The sequence below is a fragment of the Rhinolophus sinicus genome, chromosome 3 (assembly GCF_057876585.1).
Source record: "Rhinolophus sinicus isolate RSI-liver-muscle chromosome 3, RSI-T2T, whole genome shotgun sequence".
In the NCBI taxonomy this organism is placed as follows: domain Eukaryota; kingdom Metazoa; phylum Chordata; class Mammalia; order Chiroptera; family Rhinolophidae; genus Rhinolophus; species Rhinolophus sinicus.
Window position 1 is genome coordinate 22,826,105 of NC_142503.1, and position 25,966 is coordinate 22,852,070.

Genomic DNA, 25,966 nt, shown 5'->3' on the forward strand with positions numbered 1-25,966 from the left:
AGGAGGAGGGCTCATGCAGTGAAAGGAGGAAGGGGTAGGGAAGATGGTTGCCTTCCTGCTTCCAAGGGTCTCATTTCCCTCGTTTCCTAATCTTTCTTATCCTCAGCTGTTTGGGAGGGGATGGAGGGATCCCTGCCTCTCAGTGCCCCACCCCATATACACCCCCTCGGCATACCCTGAAAAGCTCTCAGTACAGCTGATCTCAGAAAAGAAGGATCTGATCTATTGACCGCATGCTTTTGTGCAGCTCTCTGCGGTCCTAAAGCTTCTAATTTTTAAATATGGTACTTCCTAGACATAGCGATTCTCTAATGATTAGTGGATTTCCAATCAGTGTTACAGAGTAAAGACTAATTCAGCAAGGAGAAATGGTATTTGGAGACTGGACCACCATATAAAAGAAATTGGTCCTCTAAGTCAGTGGTTCTGGACCGGGGGTGATTCTGCCCCCTACTCCCAGGGGATATTTGGCAGTGTCTGGAGACATTTCTGATTGTCCCATGTGGTAGAGGCAGAGATGTTGCTTAACATCCTACAGTGCACAGGACAACCCCCTCCAGCTTAAAATGTCAGTAGCTTTGAGGTGAGAAACCTTGCATTGACCCTGTTCCAAAGCATGGATTGTTTACAGCTGTTAACACTGAGGATGTATCTTAGTCAAATATGAGTTTGGAAAATGTAGGATTTAAGAGTTTACTAGATGTATTGGGTTGGCTGGCGGTGGTAACTTTTGATTTCCTCTCCCCACATATTTGTAATGAACATACCCTCTCATTTAAAGTAACAAGTGTGTATTGAGAACCTACTATGTGCTGGCATTATCACAGGCACTGGGTAATATAGCAGGGAATTAGACACAAAAATTCCTGTCCTCACTGAGCTTACATTCAAGTAGAGAAAGGACAATTAACTACATAAATATGTACATCTGTGGAACGAGAGCGAGGGGGCAGGTGGGAAGGAAGTGTTTGAAAGCGTTGGGTACTGTGCAGCACAGAGAAACGAGGGAGTAGAGATAAAAAGGGCGGGGGGAGAAATTGGAATCTTCAGAGGGGAGGTCAGGAAAGGCCTTGTTCAGAAGGCGGGGGTTCAGTGGCATCGAAGAGAGGTGAGAGAGCAAGCTGGGTTGTCCTAGAGGAAGGGAATCCAGGGTAAGCAGAGAACAATTTGTCAAGGCCCTAGGCTTGGGAGCCTGCTGTTCTGGTAGCCCCAGAGCCCCTTAGCCCCTCTTCCGTAGACATCCCATAAGTGGGAGCAGTGGGGGCACTTGGATGTAGCATTAGGATTTCCTAAAGTTATCTGTCCAGAGAAACATCAGACAGCCACATGTTGGGGTCGTGTTCTATGAAGAGAATGTAAAGAAATGCTATTTTAACAGTGTGTGGGTTTTTTTTTTGTTTTGTTTTGTTTTTTATCACTCTTTCCCTTCTTTTACATAAGAACTTTGAATATCTGAGAACTCCAGGTAATTTCCATTCAGGGACTAGAGTATATTTGGAGGAGAGAGAAATGAGAGGTCAAAGGTAGGGCCGGAAGTATGTGGGTGTTTGGTATGTTCTCTGCTGGCTCGCAGGCTGCCTGTGTTGGGTCCCTAGGCCTGTGGCAGTTCCAGCCTGGTGTGACTGTGGATGTAGGACATTTGGTGTATACATTGACAGCTGAAAGCAGAACTTGCACGCTGCATGTTATAAGTCCACCACAGGCTTCTAGCCCAAGCTTAATTGCACCCCAAAAGAATGGCCGTTGGAGCAGACCCTGAATATTATCCAGTGGGCAGGATACTCTGTGTTCCCCCACTTTTGTCACACTTAACTTTAGAGATAAGAAATTGAGGCCTTCCTCTCAAGAATAACAATCCCATCTTTGTTGGAGAACAATTTATTTCCTCATAGTTGTCTTCATTACAGAGATAAGAAAGAGATTTAAAACGTGTGGCTTTTGTTTCCCTTTTCTTTTTAAATCCATCAGGACACAGTGCTCTGCACCTCGCAGCCAAGAACAACCACCACGAATGCGTCAGGAAACTCCTCCAGGTAAAAGAGGCCAACAGCTTCAAGTTAGAAGCATACGAGTACTGTTTTTAAAATTTAAAGTAACCTTACCTGTGAAAGAACAAATATTCTCTCTCTCTCTCTCTCTGTCTCATTCTCGCTCTCACTCTCTCGCTCTCCTTTAAACACTGACCCAAGAAGGTGGGTTTCCTAAGAAGCTTCCTTTTTGAAATGACAGCCGAGGAGATGATTCCCATAGCAATTTCACTGCTAGGGAAGAGGGTCCTAATCACCATTTGGAGTGTCTTCCTGGAATCCAGTCTTTTTCTCCCCTTTGTACAACTCCTCTCTTTTCTTTTCTGAAGGACTTGTTCCCATTAATGAGTTAAAAAAAAATTTTTTTTCCGTGCTGTTGGAGATCCTTACAATATACATAGGATCTCCACTATCCTAGTATTATCTCTTCCAATCATCAGTAGAATAAAGACAGCTCTTCCTGCCAAGCAAAATTGCAACCATTGTTTCCTTGTATGTAACTCGATGAGTTTTTAGGTCTCAGTTTTTAAGTTCTTGGTTTTATTCTTCAGTATAATTTTAAGCGAACTCCCTGGTTTGATAACCTTGCCAGGAAGTTTATAATGATCGCTTGGGGTGACGATGTCCGTAAATCTTTAAAGATGAATATTTAATGAAATCCCAGTACCAGTCCTTACTTAAACAGCCAGCTGTTGGCAGTCCACATGCAGGCTGGCTGCTTTCAGGCACAGCAATAAATCTGTGTTTGGAGTACTGTCTGTTCTGTGGAGCTGTTGTCTCAGCCGTCAGAGCACTGTTCGGGACCCTGCATCTTGCTTTAATTTGGCTTTGCAATTCTAATGCAGAAATGTGGTCACATTCTTTAGCTTGTCCTGCTCTGTTGATCACACAGCTTCTTGTCTTGCATTACACGATGCAAGCTACCGCCAGTGCCAGGAATGCTTAACTTTAACAGGTCTTTGAAGCGAAATTCAAGAAAAATAGATCAACATCTGTGATTATTTTTATTTTTATTATGAGGCTTCTCCCTGGAAACAATTAAAATGGAACTTTTCTTATCTGCCTCCCCTGGGACTGGACTCCCTGGATAAATGAAAATCATTGATTTGCCCAAGTAGGTGCCCTGCCTCCACACCCTTGGTCTCACTTCCATTTCTTAAACTTCTAAGTGTTTTAAATCTCCATTCTCATCCTGGCTTGGCTATCGAGACTTTGCATCTGGCTCTGATTTTAAGGAAGAATGAACTTGACAAGCTGGAAATCCTCATGAGCAAGGACGAGATATTCTAGCCTCTAATGTAATTTTATATCTGGTTATGCAAATGGTTTGGTTTTTCTCTGGAATCTTTGAAGTCTTTAAACAGTTCCTTGTGCTGTTCTAAAATTAGGCCAAAGCATGGTAAGTTGTAACTTGAGCTCCATTTTTCTCACCACTGAAGGGCAGACAGACATTTCGCTTTAACATTGCCTGTTCTTGCCTCCCTGAACTGACAAATTGTCTGAATGCTGTTCTTCTCTCCAGGTAGGTGTGAAAACCTGAGGATTTACTATCCTCTCAATGGGTTGCTTTCCTTGGGTCCTGTGCCTGTCTTGTCACTTCTTTACCTCTCGTCTTGGCAATCCAAGCCCTTTGTGATGTGTCCCCTGCTATCTCCTGCCACCCCTCACCCCTGCACCCTCTATATTTACTCCTCTTTCTGGGCTCTCTAGACCTTTGCTTTTGCTGTCTGTCTGCTGGAGATACTTTCCCTCTCCAGTGGCTGCCGTTTTGAAGTCTTACCTCCTAAAGTCAAGCAACACAAATAGAGGCTTGTGAAATCCTTCAAATTCAAATGAACTCTCTCCCTCCTGGTATAGCCCGCTATTTCCCCCACTCTTCTAGCAAGTGTTCCCTGGGCACCATGCACTGTATCAGGCATCGAGTATATACTCATGAGCAGAGCAGCCCCTGTCTTGGTGGAGCTTGCAGTCTGGTAAACAGTACACAAATACATGTTACAAATTGCACAACATTGAGAGGAAACTATCAGGGTACTGTGAGAGAGGAGTGAGGGGTGGTGTTCAGGGAAGGCCTCGTGGAGGAGGTGATATTGAAACTGAGAACTCAACAGTGCAAAGAGCCAAGAGAAAGCATTGCAACCAGATACAACCGCAAGTACGAAGGCCTAAGTCAGGAAAGACACGAGTCAGAGGAAAGAAAGCCAGTGAGTGGGCCTGGGGCAAAGCCGGTGAGGAGAAAGGTATGTGATGCACACCTTATATGTCATGATGGACAGCGTGGGACTGTGAAGAGCTTTTAAGCAAAGAGTGACATTCACAGTTTTTAAAAGATCACCCTAGTTGTATACAGAATTGATTAAAGGCGGGGAAAGCTGGACTGTTGAGATCTACTAAGCAGCTGTCCAGGTGAGAAGGTGCCGGCTTAGACTAGCTCGTGGTGGAGAAACAGAAAACAGTCGACCCAGGGTATGTTTTGGAGACAGACTTGACAGAACGTGCTGGAAAATTAGATGTGGAAGGAGGAGGAGAAATCAGAGGTGACTCAGTAGTTTCTGGCTCATTGACTGGATTGACATGTCACTCTTAATGGAGACGAGGAAGTGTCTGGGAGGATGGGGGGAGGGGAAGGGAACCAGCAGATTTCTTGAGGCGCTTGTGAGACCTCAGAACGGAAATGGGAAATAGGAAGTGGGGTTATCAAGCCTGGTGCTTAGCAATGACCTCTGTTGTGTACAGACAAGAACACAGGCTCCAGCTCAGCCTCTCTGGGTTCAAATCTTGGCTCTGCCACTTACTGCGACCTGAGCAGATTATTAACATCTTTGTACCTCAGTTTCCTCATCTGAAAATGGGACTTAATGATAGTATCTAACCAGGGTTGTTAGAAGCCTTAAAACAACTCTTTGAACAGTGCCTGGCGGTGATAGCTAATACACAATATTGTTGTTATTACTAAGATACACGTTTGGGAGTCATTAGCTTCTAGATGGTATTTTAAGCTATGGATGTGGATGAGAATACCAAGGAAGAGAGCTTAGAGAGAGGCACTGAGGAACCCCAAGGTTTAAGGAGGAGGAGGAGAAGTGACCAGAGCAGTGGGAAGAAGATGAGGATAGATGGGCCAGGCAGGGCCCTAGGAGCTAAGAGGATGGTATGTCAACAGGGTGACAGTTTGCCTATGTCGTGATTACTTGGAGATGAGTCTCCCTCCTCGTAAGAAACTACAGGACCTGGAGCGTGGCAATTGGGGCTCATTCATGTTTATACTTTTCCTCATAAGTCCCATCATACTGTACAGGAAAAAGATGAACGGAATCGAATGGAACTTTATTATATGGATGTGTTTATCTTTGTCTTACAGTCTAAATGCCCGGCCGAAAGTATTGACAGCTCTGGGAAAACAGCTTTACATTATGCAGGTAAGTGTCATTCTTTTATTTGTCTTCTGCCATAAGACACACTAACTTCTCATTTTCCTGATTCAAACCCCTAAACTTACCGTATTTTCCTAGTGCTGTTTTCTGTCATCATTCCTAGACATTCCCATTTTTTCATTTTGCAAATACCAAGGCACGAACCTAGAATTCATCGATTGCCCAACAAACAACCAGTAAAAATCGTCGTGGTTATTATGTTTTAATCAATGTAACGTTCTTGTTTCATCTAAGCTATTCATAAGCATTTGTAGATGTCAGGTAATGTGTGATACAGCTTTTCTGACTTGGTGCTCATTAAGAACATCAGTCAGTTTATCACCTCTTGTTTTGCTATCTGTCACACTGCTTCAAGTGACAAAACATTGACACTGAACTCTGGGATGATTAGAGTTACACATTTCTTTTAGTGCTAGTTGTGGAAAAAGCTAAGTCAAATGATTGCCCAACCGCAGCTGGCAGTTGCTGGCTTTAGGTCTGGCTGACACTGAAATTAAACAATAATTGAGAGCCTCTTCCTTCACCTTGCTGACACCGTGTCTCTTCAATGCAAACTGGGTAGAACCTAAACTTCTCCTTGCTAAGAGGGTGTGATGCCCTGCTTGTGAGAGTGGTTTTGTGATCAGCTGTGGTGTTTGTTTTTCCCTTTTCTTAGCGGCACAGGGCTGCCTTCAAGCTGTGCAGGCTCTTTGCGAACACAAAAGCCCCATAAACCTCAAGGATTTGGTGAGTACCAGGTGGCCACTCCAAGTGGAGGTGGACACTGTTTTCTAGAGCACTGTGAGCTACTTCTGTGAGTCACTAAGACCTTGGAGACCTAAGTGTTTGGCAGATTCTATAGATTGTCAGTGTAGATCCTTTTCTGCAAAACAGATGTAAAGTATTAGCTTGATGTGATCTACCCTCAACCTAAATTTTAGTAACACTTACATTTTTTTGATTTTTAAAAATAAAAAAGTTTAAATAGAAGTTCTAGTGTTTTCTTTCAGCTCCCCATGTGTCATCTTGGACATTCCTGGGTAGGGTTTCTCAACTTTGAAGACCACCTCTAGCCTATTTTAACCTCCCTGGACTATTTGGAGAATGGATTTACATACCTGTTGCTCCTGGTTACAGGGTTAAATTTCCCGCTGTTGCGTGGGAATTGATAAGCACACACTTATTCCTGATGGGGAAATTGTGAAGTAAGCTTATAGAATCTGTAAATAAATTCATACTCCCCGAATTTCCGTATTTTATAACCAGAAAATATTATAACTTCATAGAGATAATTTTAGAAATGTGTCTGAAATTCTATTTTAAGAAGAGACTTTATCTTTAGCACCAACTGTATTTTTAAAAATCCCCACGCTAAAATTATTGGATAAATTCTAACTTATCTTTTTCCTTTGCCTATTTGAAAACATCTACTTTAAATATTACTATCAACCCCATTTGTAGGGTGTGTTCAAGGAAAGAGCAGAATAAAAGCTTGTCGTTCTGATTGTGTCATTTGAGTCAGGTCTTCCACACCCCAGGATTATGGAAATAGTTACCTATGTGTTCTAGTATTTTTTTTTAATTTGTTTTCTAATGTAATATTTAAATTCTTCATCCACCTATGCATATGAGTTGAGGATCTAATTTCCTTTTTTTCCAAAGGAATTGTCAATTGTCAAATTGTAACATATTCAACCAATCCTTCCTTCCATCCATCTCTTTATCTAGTCATGAGTCAGTAATAGACAGACTCTTAATTAATGTGGTGTTTTGATACCTAGGGAGATAATGCAAGGGTGTGCTTTCCAAGAAGACAGTAGTGACAGGGTACATGTGGTCCCTCAGAAGAAGCTGCTTAGAGGGCGGTGGGACCTACTGATGCCATGTGAAACAGGTCCTTCATTTCTCCACAACTATCCCTCAGTAAACATGGGATATATGCCTTGAGCCTTTACATACTCTGTGTTCCACTCTCTCTCACATCCTCATCAGACTGAGTGATGGCCGAGGGAACAAGCAGCCCGAGAGGCTCAGGCTCCTGAGGGAAAGCTAACAGTCAGTGAAATGCCATAAGAAGAGTGGTGCTAAGATGCTCAGCCGGGGCACAGACTATCGTTGGGGTGGGGGTGGGCGGGTTACATGTACAACCAGAAGGATAATTCAGGAATCAATGTAGAAAGAACAAGACCTTTGTAATTCTGGCATTTGGCATCTGAGTTAAAATCTTCATCTGAATTTGTCTCCTAGGATGGGAACATACCACTGCTTCTTGCAGTCCAAAGTGGCCACAGTGAGGTCTGTCGCTTTCTTCTAGATCATGGAGCAGATGTAAATTCCAGGGACAAAAATGGAAGGTACCACAGAATTACGAATCATGTGATTTCAGAGATACCCATATTCTGAGAGTCTTTCAAAATTTCACAGCTATATTTTGGATCATTTGTTATCAAGTGGTTTTAACTTTTTTTTCCCTGCCTTTTTTGATAATCAAGAATCTGTTTTGACTTAAAATATTTTTCCCCAGACTTCTGGGAACATCACTGAGTCTGTGATGAGATTATTAAATACTAAAGTGAATAGGCCATTTCCTATGACTTTTCATGCAAAACTCAATAAACGTAAACATTGGTTTCTTTTTGAAACCAGTCTTAACAATGTATATAAGTAGTTTAAAATGCTTGAGGTGGAAGGAGGACAAGATTTGTGCCAATCGTAGTAAATTCCATCATGTTTAGAAGATTATGTCTATTATTTGACCTAACATGGCTTAATGTTTTGAATTATTCTGAGGTTTTTAAAAAAAACAAACACTACCTAATTTCATCTTGATAACATTCCATTGTGAATTCCCTAGATTAACAGCGCTTACTCTTCTTTTCCCTGTTTTTAAGACAACTGAAATGATTTCGCAGGAAAGAGTTGTCACATTTTGTTGATACTAATTTGGTGTCTCTGTTTTTCTTTAGAACTGCTCTTATGGTGGCTTGTGAGATTGGGAGCTCGAACATTGTGGAAGCCTTAATTAAAAAGGGTGCAGACCTAACCCTTGTAGATTCTCTTGGACACAATGCCTTACATTATTCCAAACTCTCAGAAAATGCAGGAATTCAAAGCCTTCTATTATCGAAAATCTCTCAGGATGTTGGTATGTGAAAGAAAATAGCCTGTGTTGTTTTAAGTTTATCCACTGCATTTTCCCCAAAGGGTAAAGGAATTTGTGCAACATGATATATTTTATTATTCTTTTAAACATATTCTTGAAGAAAAATGAAGTGTTAAATATTGTGTATGTTGTGTGTGTATCCCCCCACCCAAAGTAGATATGAGTTATTATGGTTCTCATAGTTCTTTTTTTGTTGTTGTTTTCCACTTTTTCCTCTATAGATTTAAAGACACCAACAAAACCAAAGCAGGTATTTATCTTTGGGGTAGGGTTTTTTTGTTTGTTTGTTTGTTTTTGTTTTAAATCTTTGCTTGGGGGAATTTGAAAATGTTCTGATTAAGCCACTCTGTGGTCTACTAGAAAAGTGATAAAGACTATAGTGAAAACACTTGAGGAGTGAAATATCTTTAAAATAAATGATTCATTGTTATAAGGTGGTACATGTTTTTGAAATGGTTTACCCTATTTTCAGAGCTTGAACTTTAAACTTCCTACTTATGTAGTCTTCTTTTTCTGAAAAGTTACTAATATTTCCTATTGTTGTGAAAATGTTTGATGTGGTTTAAACTCTGAAATAACAATATTTTAAATACTTGTAATATCACAAGAATTGTAGACTATATCCATGGCATTGTTAGATATTTAATGAAAATAAGAAATTTAGCTTTTCCTTTTAAGTGGGGCTTTTCTAATATGTCATTAGCATTACACAGAAATTGAGAAGTTTGCCCTGTTATTTTGGAGTTTTTAAAAAAAGTATAGTTACTCTTGCTTACTTTATTAACAAGATATATGTTTGGCTATTATATTTACTCATTTATACATCAGAGTTTTTGGGAAAAAAATATGAACACACTGAGTACTGAATTTATTATGTACTAACTGTTACTTGTTTATCCATAACCTTCAGAGATAAGATTCTTCCTTTCCCCTGTATTTATATTCTTAAGTAAATGAATGAAAAAAAAAAAAAAGAAAATAAATGGAAGTAATACAAAAGTGGGGAAAATACCATGGCTTTGTTTTAAGATGAAAGCTAGACTTGGAATGTATCCTAGGTTTTAAATTGTGGCAGAGAACCTCTCATTCTCTACTTTCCCAGTTTTGCACACCAACTTAATCTGATTTTGTCTTGTGTTTTTTTATTTTCTTGCTATTAAAGCATGGGCTGCTGGAAGAAAACTTGGAGCATGCATATTACTTATTTTAATGTTGGTAGCAAATTTCAGATCTTGATAAAATAAGACATGCATGAGCTGTTGAGGTTTTTCTCATTGTTTGATGAAGCTATTTGCTCAGACTTTACTAACCTAACTAACCCACCTCCATTCTTTGGACTGTGATAACTTTCAGCATGATCAAGTCTCTAAAATAAGCTCAGAAAGAAGTGGAACTCCAAAAAAACGCAAAGCTCCACCACCTCCTATCAGTCCTACCCAGGTAAAAACAAAAGTAAACCAACAATGAACAAACGTACAACAACAAAGGCATAGTCTTGTTGTTTTGTGTTTAAGCCCAAAAGAAATGTTTTAGAATTGACCCTTCAATGCACATATCAAATTTTCTTCAGTGGTTTTAAATTACAATTGTGGTACAAAGGATTTTGATTATTTGTAAAGAAATAGGTTGATTCTTATTGATTTCAAAACTGAAGAATTAACAGTACTTTTTTTGATAAAGCCTCAAGGAAATTCTCAATCTTTAGGACAGAAACTTTTTCCTTACGATAATAAGTTTAGTCCCGTTAGAACCTCATATTTACAGCTCTAGTAAAGGGCAGGAGAATGGGTAGCTGGTGAGGCAGTTAGTTGAAAATGAATTGTAGTGGATTTCTTAAAACACTGTTAAAATATATTAGCCTTTCTAATTATATTTAAGGTTGATTATATTAAAAGCAGCTTTCATTTGAGATTATAGTGACTACTGTGTAGAGGAAGAAGTGCAGATATCTATAAAACAGCAAATAAAAATGGGCTGAGGTTTCTTATTAAAAAATCATAGGCCATAAAAAGAATAATCCATATGCTAATAGTTGAGAGAAATATCACATTTAATAAGTAATTTTAACTGTGTTAGCATATTCATTAATAATCTCAACCTGTAACAGAAATTTTATAGATTTTTAAAATTGAGTCAAGTAAATACAAGAGCAAAGTTACTTATTTATATTCTGCAAACTTTCAAAAAGTATTTGAGGTAGCTGAGTTACGTTGAAAATATATTACCTCTGAAATAATTAAAACAAAGGATAATTACTGCTAGATTTATTTGTATTGGTTAAATTCTTTGACACTGGAGAAGAAAAGACTTTGAAGAAGCATTCTTTATCCGTGATTTTCATTTTGTTTGTTTGTTTTTCTTATTTAGTTGAGTGATGTGTCTTCCCCAAGATCAATAACTTCAACACCACTTTCAGGAAAGGAATCAGTATTTTTCGCTGAACCTCCCTTCAAGGTATTTCTTTTCTGTGTTTAATTTTGCTATTGAATTGTATGACACATAATAGATTTGGTTTAAGTTATATAATACAGTGCAAAACAGAATATACTTCTCAGTGAAGTTTACAACCTGTCATCAAGAAGCATCCCTTGGTTATTTTTCCTGGCATGGACCCCATACAAAAAGAGTCAGATGAATAAATTACATTCATTAAGTAGTAATTTCTTCATTTAATAAAAATGGACAAAGATGAGAACTTAACCTAATAACCAGTCTTCTTACTAAATTGAGTTGACACAATGCCAATCAAAATTGGAAATTTTTGTTGTTCTCTGATATCTTTCTGAGAAGTAATTGCATATTTTTAATTAAGCTTTTTCCTGACTATAACAGTAATATGTATTTATTTTAGAAATTTTTAAAAATCCATTAGGTCTATTCCATCTGATTCTGTATATCTTTTGTTGGAAAGTATTTTAAGGAATGGACGGATATTTCAATTCAATATCTGTTTACCTAACAATCACTAGAAAATTTGCACTTGGGAGGAAAGTAAAATTTATAATTGTTAAAATGAAATTTTTTTTTTTTAATTAAAGTTTATTGGAGTGACAATTGTTAGTAAAGTTACATCGGTTGCAGGTATACAATTCTATAATACATCATCTATATATCACTTTGTGTGTTCACCACCCAGAGTCGTTAAAATGAAATTTTAATGGTATACTTGTATATTTATTTCCCCCATCCAAGGAATTACTAACAATAAATTTTCTTTTAACTTGGAAAAGATTCTATCAACTTACCATTTTCCTCACTTTAACTAGATTTTATTAATAAATTCTTAAGATGAATACCTATACCAGGCAAGGCAAGGAAAAGAAGTTATGTTCTTACAATTAGTACCATAATCTAATATGATCATGCCTTAAAGGAGGCAATGCATTCAAAAGAATAATATTACAAGCTGATTTTCAAAAATAGAGTATATAAAGATTTTCATTTCCTTAAAAACCATGAAAAGATCAAGTGACACTATTTAGACTGGATTAGGTTTAAAAAGATGAGAAATAGCAATTGTTGGTGACATGTGAAAGAACGAGAACTATCACGCTCTTGCTGATGTACAATGGCACAACCACTTTAAAAAGCTGTTTGACAGTTTCTTTAAAAATTCAAAATATACCTAACACATGTTCTAACCATCTCCTCGTAGATGTTTACCCAAGAGAAGTTAAAATATATGTCTCAAAAAATCTCATACACAAATGTTTATAGCAGCTTTATTCAATTATCGTCAAACTAGAAAATAATCCTAATGTCCTTCAAGAAGCGAAGAGATACAGATAATGAGATTTTTCCATATAAGTGAAATATTAATAAGCCATAAAAAAAGAATGAAATTATGTCCAAGCAGTATTACAGATAAGTCTGAAAATCGTCATGCTTAGTGAAAGAAGACAGATACAGAGAAATTCATATGCTATAGCATTCTGTTTTATAGGAATTCTAGAAAATTCAAAAAGGAGAGTAGTGGTTGCCTGGGAATAGGGTGGGCAGGGATTGACTGTGTGAGGCATGGGGAAACTTTTAGTGGTAATGGAAATATTATGTCTCTTGACTATAGTGGTCATTCCATGGGCATGTATCTGTCAAAAAAAAAACTCTTCAAATTGTAAACTTTGTATGGGTGCTGTTTATTGTACTTTAATATAGGTGAAAAATAAAAATAAGCATACATTTTTTAAAGTGAAAAGAGCTTTTTGTAAAGATAAGCATTTACCAAAAATGAGCCACTTCATTTTTAGCATTTGGGCCTTTACAAAAGTTTCTTTGCTGAAAATTATCTCACTTATTGTGGTCTGCAGCTCATCTATATAAAAAATAGTAATTTCTGGCCAGTCACTGTATTTTGTTTTGAAATGAGACTCTGGCTTTTAAGTTACAAGAAATTTTGCAATATATTAACTGATATTCACAGACAAAGGTTTAGAAGAAATATTTAGGTGATTGCTAATCCAAGACCACAAAAATTTTTATTCCTTTATAAAATCACCTTTTCCTTCCCGGACAGGTCTTCTTTACTACCATTTCTCTTAGAAATAACAACAACAACAACAACAATAATAACAGTAATATATTAATAGCAGTTAATTTGTTAAATGATAATGCTAAAAAGTACTTCTCATATATTTTAATCAATGTATTACCCAGGTAGGTATAACTTCTTTTTTACTTCATTTTGAAAGTAGTATTTGCCATCTCAAGTTTTAGATCACAGCCCACTAAATTCGCTATTACATAACATTATCATCTTAAAAGATATTTGTACTACACTTACTAAATGAAATTTCTGAAAAATATCTTGAGAATATACCCTCTGTTACTTCTAATGTTTTGGAAAGTATACCTTAGCAGATAGTTATCACTTTTATTCACTTATATTTTAAAATACATTCTTTCCTGGAGATTTTCTGTTTTTCTGGTACCACCAAGGAGAAACATTTGCTTGATTCTTTTGTGGAATGTTAAACGTTCGGGAATATTCTTTTAAGTCATTTTTGTGTTCCAGCAGGCTGAGATCAGTTCCATACGGGAAAACAAAGACAGACTGAGTGACAGTACTGCAGGTGAGATGAAAGTGCATTCATTTTTCTTCCTTTGAGCCATCTCTGTTCCATGTCAGCTTCGAGAGAGCAAAGGCCAACGGGCTACTATGTAGGGAGGCTGGAGAACCCCGGCATGCCACCCCAAAGCTGCCAGTCCCACACAGGCGGACACTGTCTGTACTTCAAGGGCTTGTGCCTGGATTTGAAGGAGTCTCAGAGCCTGGATGTGAAAAACATATATCTCTGTTTTCATTTGTCACTATCTACATGTTAACACTTCCTTTAGTTATGAATGAATATAGGCAATAACTCCCAGTGGTATAAGCAGCCCGGGGACTTGGACAGCAAACGAATTCACAGATAATGTCATACCACCTTACAGTTATTGCAGGTTTCTTGAAATATCGTTTATAATATTTCTACTAGAAATTCTGGCAGTTATTAGACCTGCCGCCAGATCTTGTTATTTGTTCTATTACAAAATAAGTTCTTGAATTACTGTAGCCTGTATATTCTGTTTTACGCATTTAAAAAGATTTTGAGTTGAGGTCCCTGGACTGCAAGCTGTCAGTTGGCAGCTCCTTGAAGGGGAGCAGCAGGTTGTTTCCTGAAAGCAGAGCCAACTGAGCACTTCCATGGCTGCCACAATCTAACTTCTCTACTTTGGATCTTAAATAGACACATGCAAAACTGGGGTACTAATGAAATCACACATAATCGGATTCTCTTCACCAAGATAGGGTTTAATTTATTGTATTAAGAGTCCAATCCTGCAGGTTGACCCTCTAAGAATGTAGTATAGTATTTCAGAAGCAATTTAAAATGTACAGTAGATTATTTCAAAGGCCTTTTTTTGCTCCAGCGTTCAGTTTCGTAGTCTTAGCATTTCATGTGTTTGGAGACTTTAACTCACATAATTTAGAAATATTAAACTTTCTAATTCCTGGCAGAGATCAATGTTAGTATAACTGAACAGTTGTTACATTGGATACTTTAAAATCCATCTATTATATCTTAGAAGTAATTTCTGTTGCTTAGAATTACAGTCATGCTCCCAGTCTTCTGGTTTATTCCATGCTCACATGACTTTATGTCATGTCATAAAGCTGTGGCTTACTCACTTGACACCAGAAATAAGCATTTCCATGAAGAACTGTCATTTTGCATCCTTCCAAATTAAGATTAAAGCTTTCATCTTGGTATTAAATGGCTGTGAGAAAATTAAAAAATGACAGTAAAATATTTAGATTAGTGCTATTCAGAATGTAGTCTGTAAAATGTTGTCAGTCCAGATAAACAAAGAGCTTGCACCAGAAGGTCATCCAGCTATATCATTGAGTGTGCCAATTTGTCCAGCTGACATTTTTTTTTTTTCATTGGAAGACTTTCTGGATGAAGGAAGCAATATATTGAATACTATTCTGGAGCAAGTTTCTTGACTCGATCAGTGAACACTTTGAGCAGTATTGCTTTAGATACCATTTGAGCATGATAATCAGTAGGGTGTCAAATATAGTTGTGGTTTACCAAAGGTGTTGACTATGGGATTCAGAGAAGACCGTTTCGTGCTGGGTTGATCAGCGAATGCGTTAAGGAGGAGGCCTAGTTTGACGTGGGTCTTGAAAGATGTCTAAGATATACCTAACCAAAGAGACGCTGCAAGGGCAGCCATATGGTGAAGAATTAAAGCAGCAGCCTCGTGCTGAGAACATAGAGGGTCTGATGGAAACCTTGAACCTGAGGAACATGGGTTACTAGAGGAAGAAATCATGAGTCATGAGCCTAAAATGGTAGATTAGGGCCAGATCATAGAGGCCCCAATCTACTTAATCCAGATAAAGGAATTTGGAGATTATTTTTGGAGGGAGAGCAATTAAAACACTTGAGCCAAATGAGTGACTGTATCAAAGCATGTTTTAGGAAGATTAGTCTGACAATGGTATGCAGACTACATTTTTACTAGGGAGAGGAGAGAGATAGAGATTTGTTAGGAAGCCGTTTGCAGAGTTTCAAAGTATGGTGATAAAGTTTGAACTAGTGTAATGATGGTGGTGATAAGAAGTGAATGAACCAAGGGACATATTTCTAAAAGCGTTCACAGAAATGAAACTTAATTAGGCATGGAAACAATAAAACAGACAAACAAACAAACAAAAACAACAACCAAAGTATGATGCTTAATCAAGAGAATGGACAGTGTCTGACCAAATCCATCATTTCTCAGATGAGTTCTATGCATCCAGGCATTTAGATTTGTGCCCGGAATATCCCAGTAAGGAAACCTGAGTAGCTGAGAATTGCTGTTCATTTATTTAGCTGGTGGGGCTTTCCTAGTCAGGACTAGGGTGAAGAACTGGATTGGGCAGAAAGGGAGTTAGAGGTCAGAGAAATAATGGTTTAATTTTTAAATATTATTTTAAATTGCCTTTCTCTTCTCCAAGGTGCTGATAGCTTACTGGATATAAGTTCTGAAGCTGACCAACAAGATATTCTTGTCCTATTACAGGCAAAAGTTGCTTCTCTTACCTTACACAATAAGGAATTACAAGATAAATTACAGGTAGGTAAATGGATCGCTACCACAAACTGCTGTGTAGAGCCAAGCTACTGGGTTTTTCAGGGTTAGTCAGATGGTATGTTTTCTTAAGCATCTACTTTAGATTCTTCTTCTTGTTTAAGTATAGACTTAAGCATTTTATAGTTTCAAATTATTTGTTTTTGAGAGAATGATTTACTAGCCCTAATTTTGTAAGCTGCTAAATTCATAAATTATATATAACTATATATATAGTATGATATCTATAATATGACAAATTATATATGTGTGTGTATATATGATTAGTTATTCATTTAGTAAAGTTGATCATTTAGCAAATTTAAGAAATTGATAAGAAATAGCTGTACTAAGCCCGTTGTCCATCTTGGCAACTAGAATAAGATGAGAAATAAAGGAAAAATTTGTATCAGGCTTTATAGCCCAAACAAATCTAGCGTTTTTACAGTGGCACACACACAAAAAAACCTGTCCAAATAGGGACAGAATAGTCTTAGTGTCATTAATCTGACTCTCATGACCCAGACCATATTTTCTCATGGGGCAAGAAAATGATCACGCTGCTCTCCCGTACATAATGTAAGTTTCGGGTCTGTTCTCATGCCAGTTGCTTGCTCATCTAACCACACCTTTGGTGCCATTTCATTCTTGCCTTGTTTCCCAGGCCAAAACACCCAGGGAGGCTGAAGCTGACCTGAGCTTTGACTCTTACCACTCCACCCACACTGACTTGGCCCCATCCCTGGGCAAACCTAGTGAAACCTCTCCCCCCGACTCCAAGTCCTCTCCATCTGTCTTAACACATCCCTTGAGTAAATCTACTATCGACAGCGATGTCAGAATTCAGCAACTACAAGAGATTTTGCAAGACGTGCAAAACAGATTGGAGAGCTCTGAAGCAGAGAGGAAACAGCTACAGGCTGAGCTCCAGTCCAGAAGGACAGAATCGGTGTGCCTAAACAATGCCGAGATTTCCAAGAATGGCTCCGACCTCAGCCAGAAACTTAAGGAAACTCAGAGCAAGTGTGAGGAGGCGATGAAAGAAGTCCTGAGTGTGCAGAAGCAGATGAAACTGGGCCTTGTCTCGACTGAGAGTGTGGAGAGTTACTCACATTGTGAGCTAAGGATCACCGAGGAGGAACTAGGTATGCTAAAGCAGGAGCTCCAGAACGCGTTAGAAGAAAGTGAAAGAAATAAAGACAAAGTGAGAGAGTTAGAGGAAAAACTTATAGAGAGGGAGAAAGATGTGGTCATCAAGCCACCTGTGGAAGAGTATGAGGAAATGAAAAGTTCCTACTGCTCTGTTATTGAGAATATGAATAAGGAGAAAGCATTTTTGTTTGGGAAATACCAAGAGGCCCAAGAAGAAGTCATGAGATTAAAAGATACACTGAAAAGTCAGATGACACAAGAGGCCGGTGATGAGGCTGGGGACATGAAAGAGGCCATGAACAGGATGATAGATGAACTCAACAAACAGGTGAGCGAGCTGTCCCAGCTGTACAAAGAAGCCCAGGCCGAGCTGGAGGATTATAGGAAGAGGAAATCTCTAGAAGATGTAACCACTGAATATATCCATAAAGCAGAGCATGAGAAACTGATGCAGGTGAGCAACGTATCCAGGGCTAAGGCAGAAGAGGCACTGTCCGAAATGAAGTCTCAGTACTCAAAAGTGTTGAATGAGTTGACACAGCTCAAACAACTGGTTGACGCCCAGAAAGAGAACTCTGTCACCATCACAGAACATTTGCAGGTGATAACCACGCTGAGAACAACTGCAAAAGAGTTGGAGGAAAAAGTCAACAGTCTTAAAGAGAACCTTGCCAGCAAGGAAGTGGAGGTGGCCAAACTAGAGAAACAGCTGGTAGAGGAGAAGGCTGCGATGTCCGAGGCGATGGTGCCCCGGTCGGCCTATGAAAAGCTCCAGTCGTCTTTAGAAAGTGAAGTGAGTGTGTTGGCATCCAAACTGAAGGATTCCGTAAAAGAGAAAGAGAAGGCCCATTCAGAGGTTGCCCAGATTAGAAGTGAAGTCTCACAAATGAAAAGGGAAAAGGAAACTACTCAGACTCTCTTGAAATCCAAAGAGCAAGAAGTAAATGAACTTTTGCAAAAATTCCAGCATGCTCAGGAAGAGCTTGCAGAAATGAAGAGGTATTCGGAGAGCTCTTCAAAACTGGAGGAGGATAAAGACAAGAAGGTTAGTGAGATTCTATGGCTGTTGAATTTCTAGCTAGTACACCCTAGGGCCTTCATCCTTTAGTATAGTTAACATTTTTAGCATATGTTTGCACTAACCTCTTGTGAATGCTCAGAAGCTCCGCACAAGACTCCATCTGTCCCCAAAGCCACGTTACAATAGTAGGTTGGATATTTATTTAAGAAAAAAAAAATAACACTGACCTTCTACCACTTCCCTAAAGCATATGTTGTGCATATTTTTTCCCTTTAAAAAATTATTTTACAGAAGCTCTGCCAAGTGTCAGGGATCAGAAATGAACCCACAAACTGAAAAGTGTTTGTGACCGATCTTGAACTTCAGCTCTTTTGGAATTCAAACAGATTCCTCTGTCACATGTAAACCCAAATACTCCCACACTTAATCTTACTTCCCTAAACTCCATGAGCTTCCCCTTGAGTCAGTATAAAAAGTACCCTCCCTGGCCCTCATTTTCAGAGGTGTGGGATGCTGTGATGAGAGGCGGGCTGGGTGTGCCATGGAGGAAGGAGGAAGGCTCGGGCAGGGCTGGAGGATGGTTCTGTGCCCGAATCTGCTGTGCATCCCAGTCCCCTAGTCACATGTTCTGAATGGCATTGATGAGAATACTATTTATCCTTTATCGCTTTATTATAATGGATGTTTCAAAAGAGCTTCTAAAGCCGAAGGGACAGGGGTTGGGAGGTAGAGGGAGGAGTAGTGTTTACTTTAAAGCAAGATGTCCAGAAAATCAGGGTTCCTAGAACTTGTTCTGGATCGCCCAGGTCAGCAATACTGAACAAGACATAGTTTCTCCAAAGAAAGAATACCTAGAGTCTCGTTTCTGTTTCATTTTTTTTCAACAGTACCCCTTTTTAAGGTTCAGAAGGGAAATCAGTGTCATGGCTTTTGTTACCTTCATGCATCAAAACAATACTTAATCTGGGGCCCTTATTTAAATATAATGGATTTAGGAGCCGTCACGTGGGGTGTCATCCCGGGTCTCTGGTCCCACTCCCCACATAAGAACACAGTACATGGTGAGGCCAACAAGGAACACCCACAGAGCCATAGATAGGGGAGTCATACCACTATATTCTCACTGGCGGCTGGTTGGAGACACAGGAAGCAGGAGCCACACTATCTGCAACCTGCCGTCCGCTTCTCTCTGCCAACCAACCTCACTGGCTAGCTGCAATCCACTCTTGCTAGCTCAGCCACCATCTTCATGCTAGCCGCCATTTGCTGCTAGCATAGCCACAGCAGTTATATTAGTGGCCAATGGCTCACTGGTTAAAGCTGACGGCCAACTAGCCACAGCTGATGGCCATCCAATCACAGTTGATGGCCATTTGCTACCCGAGTGAGCACCTTTCGACGTGAGGGCGAGAGCCTGGAAACTGCACTCCTGGCTCTGTCTCCACAGAGGCTTTGCTAGCTTATTTGTTTTTATGTTTCATTTTATGGGTTTTCTTAAACTATAAAAAAGGAATTGTTCCAAAGTCTCCAAGTCCCACAGGCCAATACATTCAAGGCTTAGAAATACCTAAAATGTTGCTTCTGCAAGCACGTTCTTGCCTTCTGATGTAGTTTTCCTTTCTCTCTAGATCAATGAGATGTCGAAGGAAGTCACCAAGTTGAAGGAGGCCCTGAACAGCCTCTCGCAGCTCTCCTACTCAGCGAGCTCCTCCAAGAGGCAGAGTCAGCAGCTGGAAGTATTACAGCAGCAGGTCAAACAGCTGCAGAACCAGCTGGCGGTGAGTGGGCTTGTTTCTGCAGCCTGGTTTGGGGTGAGGGAGAGGCAGATGACGTGCCTACTCTGCTGGTAGGGCAGGTAGGAGTGAATAAACACATGCCCAGCCGAAAGGACTGTTATACTTCAGTGAGCAACGGACTGAAGACTTCATTGGTGAGGGCAAAATAAGGCACTGGTTGAATTTCCAGTCATTATCTACCATGAGTTGGGTTAGATGTAACTCTGAGGGGGAATTGGCAAGACAGCAGAGTAGGCTTTCTGTTCACTTATCTACTATCTTTTCATCCCTTCACCATTTTTCTGCAACGGTCGTCACCGTCTCTGATAGTGACAAGAATTTTTTCTTATTAGGGGCCAGGATCTCTGATAGTTGTATATCTACATATCTACAAGCTGCTTCTTGTTCCCTCTCTTTATTGCATCCAGGAAAGTCCTCTCATATCTGTATTAGTTTCCTTTGACTATTGTAACAGATCAACACAAACTTGGTTTAAAACAACGTGAATTGATCACCTTAAAGTTCTGGAGATCATATAAGTCCAGAATCAGTTTTGCTAAAGTCAAGGTGTCAGTAGGACTGGTTCCCTCTAGAGGCTCTAGGGAGAATCCATTTCCTTGACTTTTCTAGCTTTTAGAGGCCACCTGGATTCCTTGGCTTATGGCCCCTATCTCCACCTTCAAAGCATATCACTTCAACCTCCAGTTCTGTCCTCCCATCTCCTCCCACTTTGACCTGACCTCTCTCTCTTTTAATGACCCTTAGGATTACATTTAAGGCACACTCAGATAATCAGGATAATCTCTTTCCTCAAAATCCTTAACTTGATCACACCTGCAAGCTCCCTTTGCCGTATAGGTAACATTCACAGGTTCTGGGGATTAGGATGTGGTGGACATCTTTGGAGGGCCATTATGTGGCCTACCACAGCCTCTGCTAAGGGTTTAGTTGACAAGGGTATGTTACATTTTCCACGGGAAGGCAAGGGTTAATATGTCCTGGACTGCCTCTAGCTTTCACTTACAAATGGGACCTGGATGTTTTCATTTCTTGAACCCAGACTTAATACTGGTGGATTCAGGTTTCTGCAGTCCCAACTCTGGCAGGCCACAAAGTACAAAGCCAGCTTTTTGTGTGTTCCCAGCTCTATCAGTTGAGGACTAATCAGGGGAAGAGAAGATGCTCTTTCCTGTGTTCTACAGGTCATTTTTCTGGTGCAGTGGTTATCACAGACTTGTAGCTAATGTGCTAATGGTTTATACAGTTTTTGTATAATTAGTCCACATGTGTTTAATGATCTCTTATGTATCAGTATTGTACAAGGTGCCAATGATATAAAAATGAGTAAGACATAGTCCCTACCCTCATGGAATTTATATGTAACGTAATGGCCTACCATACTCTCAATGTGGTAACCATCCATTGGTAGAGAGATGCCCATCCTGCTGTGGGCAGACAGAGGAAATGTGCTTACCCAGTCTGGGAGAATCTTGAAAGGCTTCCTGAAGGAGGTGATGCTTGTGCTGAGTCTTGAAGGGACGAGTAGGCGGCAGCGAGGACTGAGATGTGACAGTTAGATGGTCCTTGGTAGCCTAGGTGAGAACCGTTCCAGTGGAATGGTGGAGCAGAATCTGGACTGCAGAAGGCTGCCTGCTAGAGAAGTGAGTAAGTAGCGAGGGATCTGATGGGGCTGAAGAATCACAGCAGGTGGCAGGGGCAGCCTAAAGCAGGTTTGCTGGAAAGATGGGATATGATATGGTGGTCGGAAGGTGGGATGCTTTCAGCTGTGGTTTCAGATGTAATGACAGAGGCAGGGCCATGGGCACAGGAGTGAGTGGCTAGGAGGATGAGGAGCAAGTCCTTGAAGCTACAGTTGAGGAACTGAGAGGCCCAGGTATTCAATGGCTCACCTGTGTGGAAATTGCATTCAACCCAATGATAACAGAAACAGGGATGGAAAGGAAGGCAGTGACCAGAAGATTAAAGTCATAAATGATTGAGTGCAGTCACCAAAACATGGGAGGAAAGAACACTGAGAGAGGTTCCAAGCAAAGCTTCTAATGGCGTGAACTTCCAAGGCTTGAGGTTTCAAAGGCTCAATGTCCTTGAATAGGAAGGAGGGGAGAATGGGTATTGATGGATGTTTTGGTAGATTTTTGAAGTCAGCCATAACGATAATCTCAGTTTTCATCTTGAAATAGGGGGAAAAGCCTCCTAGAAAATTTAAGAGCTGAGTGAAGATGCTTGAAATAGTCACTGAGAGGAACTGGAAGAATAGCTCAACAAGGCACTAAAAGCATTAACAGTTGTACTGAGGGGCCATTGCACTGAGATTGGTGCCACACTCTGTTCATCACCTTCTTGGTACACTCACAGCTACATAAATGAATTCCCTGGGTGTGTGCAACACTGGCTATGTAGTGGGTAATCCATCTCTCCCTTTCAAAGAATAGATTTTTTAAAAATTCAATTAATACATATTTGGTCATTGTAGAAAAGTTGGAAAGTACAGAAAACTCTGAAAAATTTCCTAGAAATAAATATCGCCCATAATTCAACCAGTCAGAGACAATCACTTTTTCATTTGATATATTTCCTTGTACTATTTACATTGTGTGAATGTATCTGTGTATTTGCATAAGTATGTATACATATAATTTTTGCAACAAATTTGGGATTATAATAACTACTTCTTACATGAATTTTCGAGAGCTGACGTACCAAAATATGAAATAGGTAATTTTTTTCCCTAAGAATTTTGGCAAGTTTTCAGAAATACACAGCCAATGAGCCCACAATTTTAAAAGCTTTATATGCTAGCTTTTGGTAGAGGGAATCGCTTGGGTATCATTTGACCGCAGCTTTCTCATCATGTTTTGTTTTTTTAAAGTTCTGTAACAACGTCAAATGATCTCATTCTAGGAATGCAAGAAACAACACCAGGAGGTCGTATCTGTTTACAGGATGCATCTTCTGTACGCTGTGCAGGTATGGTAACACCTTGGGAAGTACCTGGGTATCCTAAAGAAATGCTGCAGCAGATGTTGCCCAAACGCCCATCATTAAAGTAGTAGAACAAATGAGAATTTGAGGAGAATGCCTTCCACTGGAAAGCTTTAAAATGCTTTTTACCTGGAAACCCGTGTGCTGTTTGCTGAGATGAGCCTCGTCACTCGCTGAGAAATGAAGGAGGACACGGCTGTTGCCCCCACATCAGAAGCAGGAGCCCAGGCTTTATTTTCCAGCCATGCCGATGTTCTCAGAGCCATCAGCACTGTGTCATCCCTGTGACTGTTGGTATGACTGGCTGGGCTCACATTTGCAAACCCTTTGGTGGGGGCTCGGGTAGACCCAGGCTCAGTATCCTCCAGAGGGAAAAGAGCAGGGCCCCATCTTTGACATGTGTGAGTTGATAGGGCTAACATTCCTTTGGAAGATCAGGGCAGAAAGCCGAGGGCTTCGTCCCAGCCAGCCATCCCATTCCCTTGGGAGACAGTGCCAGGACTGAACTTCGGTTCCAATGAGTGTCTTTCTTTGGATTTCCTAGGGCCAGATGGATGAAGATGTCCAGAAAGTACTGAAGCAAATTCTTACCATGTGTAAAAACCAGTCGCAGAAGAAGTAGAGTCGATTCCTTGGCAGGACACTGCCCCTTGCTCTCCATCTTTGTGTTAGATCCGGAGTTGTTGGCGACCACTGCCATTGTTCTCATTCGTGGTGTGCACCGTGACCTAGCATAGCTTCTTCCCTTTCCAAAGGCTTCTTTCTGAGGACTGGTCCCGGGAGAAACTATCCTCCTCGGAATTGCTTACAGACTTTAAACCAGCAGAGGTGAAAGGCGCTGTCATTCCTTCAGCTTCCAGAGCTGGGATCAGTCGTGCCCAGGAGTCCGGCCCTGGTGCTGGTGGACGGGCACCCTCCTCGGTACCTGACCGGCTGTGTGGCTTCGTCATCACTGAGTGATCTGTTGACACCTCTGTGTAGTAAATGCTGCTTCAGTTCCTACACTCTGGCTGTGCCATTAGTACAGGAGGGCTCTTTTTGCCTTTTGGTTTCCAATCCCAAGACATGATTCGACTTCTAACCAAATTAGTGTGTCACTATTTATGCGGTGCGTTCTTAAGACCCTTTATCATGATATCCTGTGGATTTGAAAACTCTAATTCCATCTTTTTCCCCCATCTGCCTTATATATCTAATTGCTCTGCTTGTCAATCTTAGTTTGATAAGCCCTATTAACTAAAATATGAAGCTTAAGAACAAAAGCGAATTGTCCTTAAAAGTTTTTTAAGTAACTCATTGACATACTGCAAATTTTCTATGCAAACTTGCCTCCTGCTATTACCCCTGAAGCTCAGGAAATTCAAACATTTGTGTTTCAACAAGGGACAGTAAACTGCATGTTTACAGCCAAAAGAAATGCCTCATAGTTCTTAACCTCAATTTTTTTAAAGGTGTTTTTTTGTCTACAATATTTTTATTGGCTCTTAAAAATGTTTTCATATCTAAACCCCTAAATAGGTGAAATTCACATTAGACTATATTAACAAAATATTTTTTAGGTAACCATGCTTAAGACTTTTTAGAAATATAACTTTTTCCTCAAAGTTTTCAACTATAGCAAAAGGTAGTTATGTATTCCATACTCAGTATGAGCTGCCATCAATACCCCTAGACTTTCTGCCATTGTGCCCTCAGAACTATGGCACATTTCTAAATATAGTAAATGCTTTATTACCCATTGAATAATTTTGAGTACCCCAGTTCTCTACTAGTACCCATAAACTATCTCTGGAAGAACTGTTAGTACCAATCAGTTTTTCCATGTTGAACCTAAAAAACGTGATCTTCTCAACATTATGGTGCATAGCAAAGGTCTTGGGGGAAAATATTTCTGTTCACTTTAAAGTTAAAAATGTTTCTAACTTGCTTGCAGCTTCCCTTACCGCATTGATCTTATTGAGGGATGTAAACAGAATACAGAAATCTCCAAAGTATGTAATTGAAAGTGTAGGCCTGCTCTGACAGGGCCCACGTACCACAGGGCTGCCTGGGCTCAGAGGGTGCTTGGCTGTATTGGATGGTGTGTTAATCTGTATTGGATGAGGACCAGTGACAGCAAAGCAAAAACGGCTTTCAAGCTTGGTGTTACTTTTCTTAAGTTGTTTATAGTTAAGCGGTTTCGAAAATGCTCCAAAGAAATGTGAAAGGACTTTTTGTCACAGCACTTAAGAAAACACATAACACCCCCCTTCTGTCCCCGCACAGAAATGCTGCAGAGTATAAAACTTGAGAAATTTTGTAGGATGCTTGACAAATTGTAGCCTTTTATCTTGTTTCAGGATGCATATTTATTACAAGTACTCTGGTTAAATATTGAAAAGTTATATGCTGTAGTTTAGCATTTTGCTTTTGTAATTTACAGCAAGTATTGCAAAAAAATAAACTTTTGTTTCATTTTGCATCTCTGTTGTTGATTTTGGTGTTCCTCCCAACCCTTAGTTTACCTCCCTGTAGTCAACAGCTCTTCAGTGTCTTGGGTGACCTGAGCTAGCCTATGCCTCTATGTACATGTAGGCAGGTACTTTACTTTTCCATTTAAAATATCTTAGAGACTGTCCTCTGTCTGCACACACATCTCACTCTCTTTAAGAGCTGCATATTTCATGGTATGATTGTGCTATATTTTATTTAACTAGTTCCTCATCACTGGGCGTTTTCATCTGTTTTCCAGTATTTTTCAACCCTAACAATGATGCAATGACTATCCTGTCTATAAATGTCTTTATGCATACATGAGGATTGTTTGGATA

The 25,966-nt window shown here is 39.8% G+C and overlaps 1 protein-coding gene across 11 annotated transcripts in view; it reads left to right on the plus strand.

Annotated features, from left to right (window-relative positions):
- The window catches only part of RAI14 (retinoic acid induced 14), a 135,317-nt gene extending 109,700 nt beyond the window's left edge, over positions 1 to 25,617 (plus strand). For 4 of the 11 annotated variants that reach the window (XM_019737233.3, XM_019737232.3, XM_019737230.3 and 1 more), the window contains 14 exons: positions 1,969 to 2,033; positions 5,389 to 5,446; positions 6,117 to 6,187; positions 7,688 to 7,794; positions 8,407 to 8,585; positions 8,825 to 8,853; positions 9,957 to 10,043; positions 10,971 to 11,057; positions 13,615 to 13,672; positions 16,093 to 16,211; positions 16,870 to 18,402; positions 20,007 to 20,156; positions 23,076 to 23,141; positions 23,701 to 25,617. In XM_019737233.3, the coding sequence (XP_019592792.3) occupies positions 1,969 to 2,033; positions 5,389 to 5,446; positions 6,117 to 6,187; positions 7,688 to 7,794; positions 8,407 to 8,585; positions 8,825 to 8,853; positions 9,957 to 10,043; positions 10,971 to 11,057; positions 13,615 to 13,672; positions 16,093 to 16,211; positions 16,870 to 18,402; positions 20,007 to 20,156; positions 23,076 to 23,141; positions 23,701 to 23,778 (2,687 nt within the window). In that variant the 3' untranslated portion in view covers positions 23,779 to 25,617. The remainder of the gene's footprint in view (positions 1 to 1,968; positions 2,034 to 5,388; positions 5,447 to 6,116; positions 6,188 to 7,687; positions 7,795 to 8,406; positions 8,586 to 8,824; positions 8,854 to 9,956; positions 10,044 to 10,970; positions 11,058 to 13,614; positions 13,673 to 16,092; positions 16,212 to 16,869; positions 18,403 to 20,006; positions 20,157 to 23,075; positions 23,142 to 23,700) is intronic. The other 7 variants (XM_074329024.2, XM_074329023.2, XM_019737235.3 and 4 more) reach the window with 3 other exon arrangements.
- Positions 25,618 to 25,966: the final 349 nt, after the last annotated feature.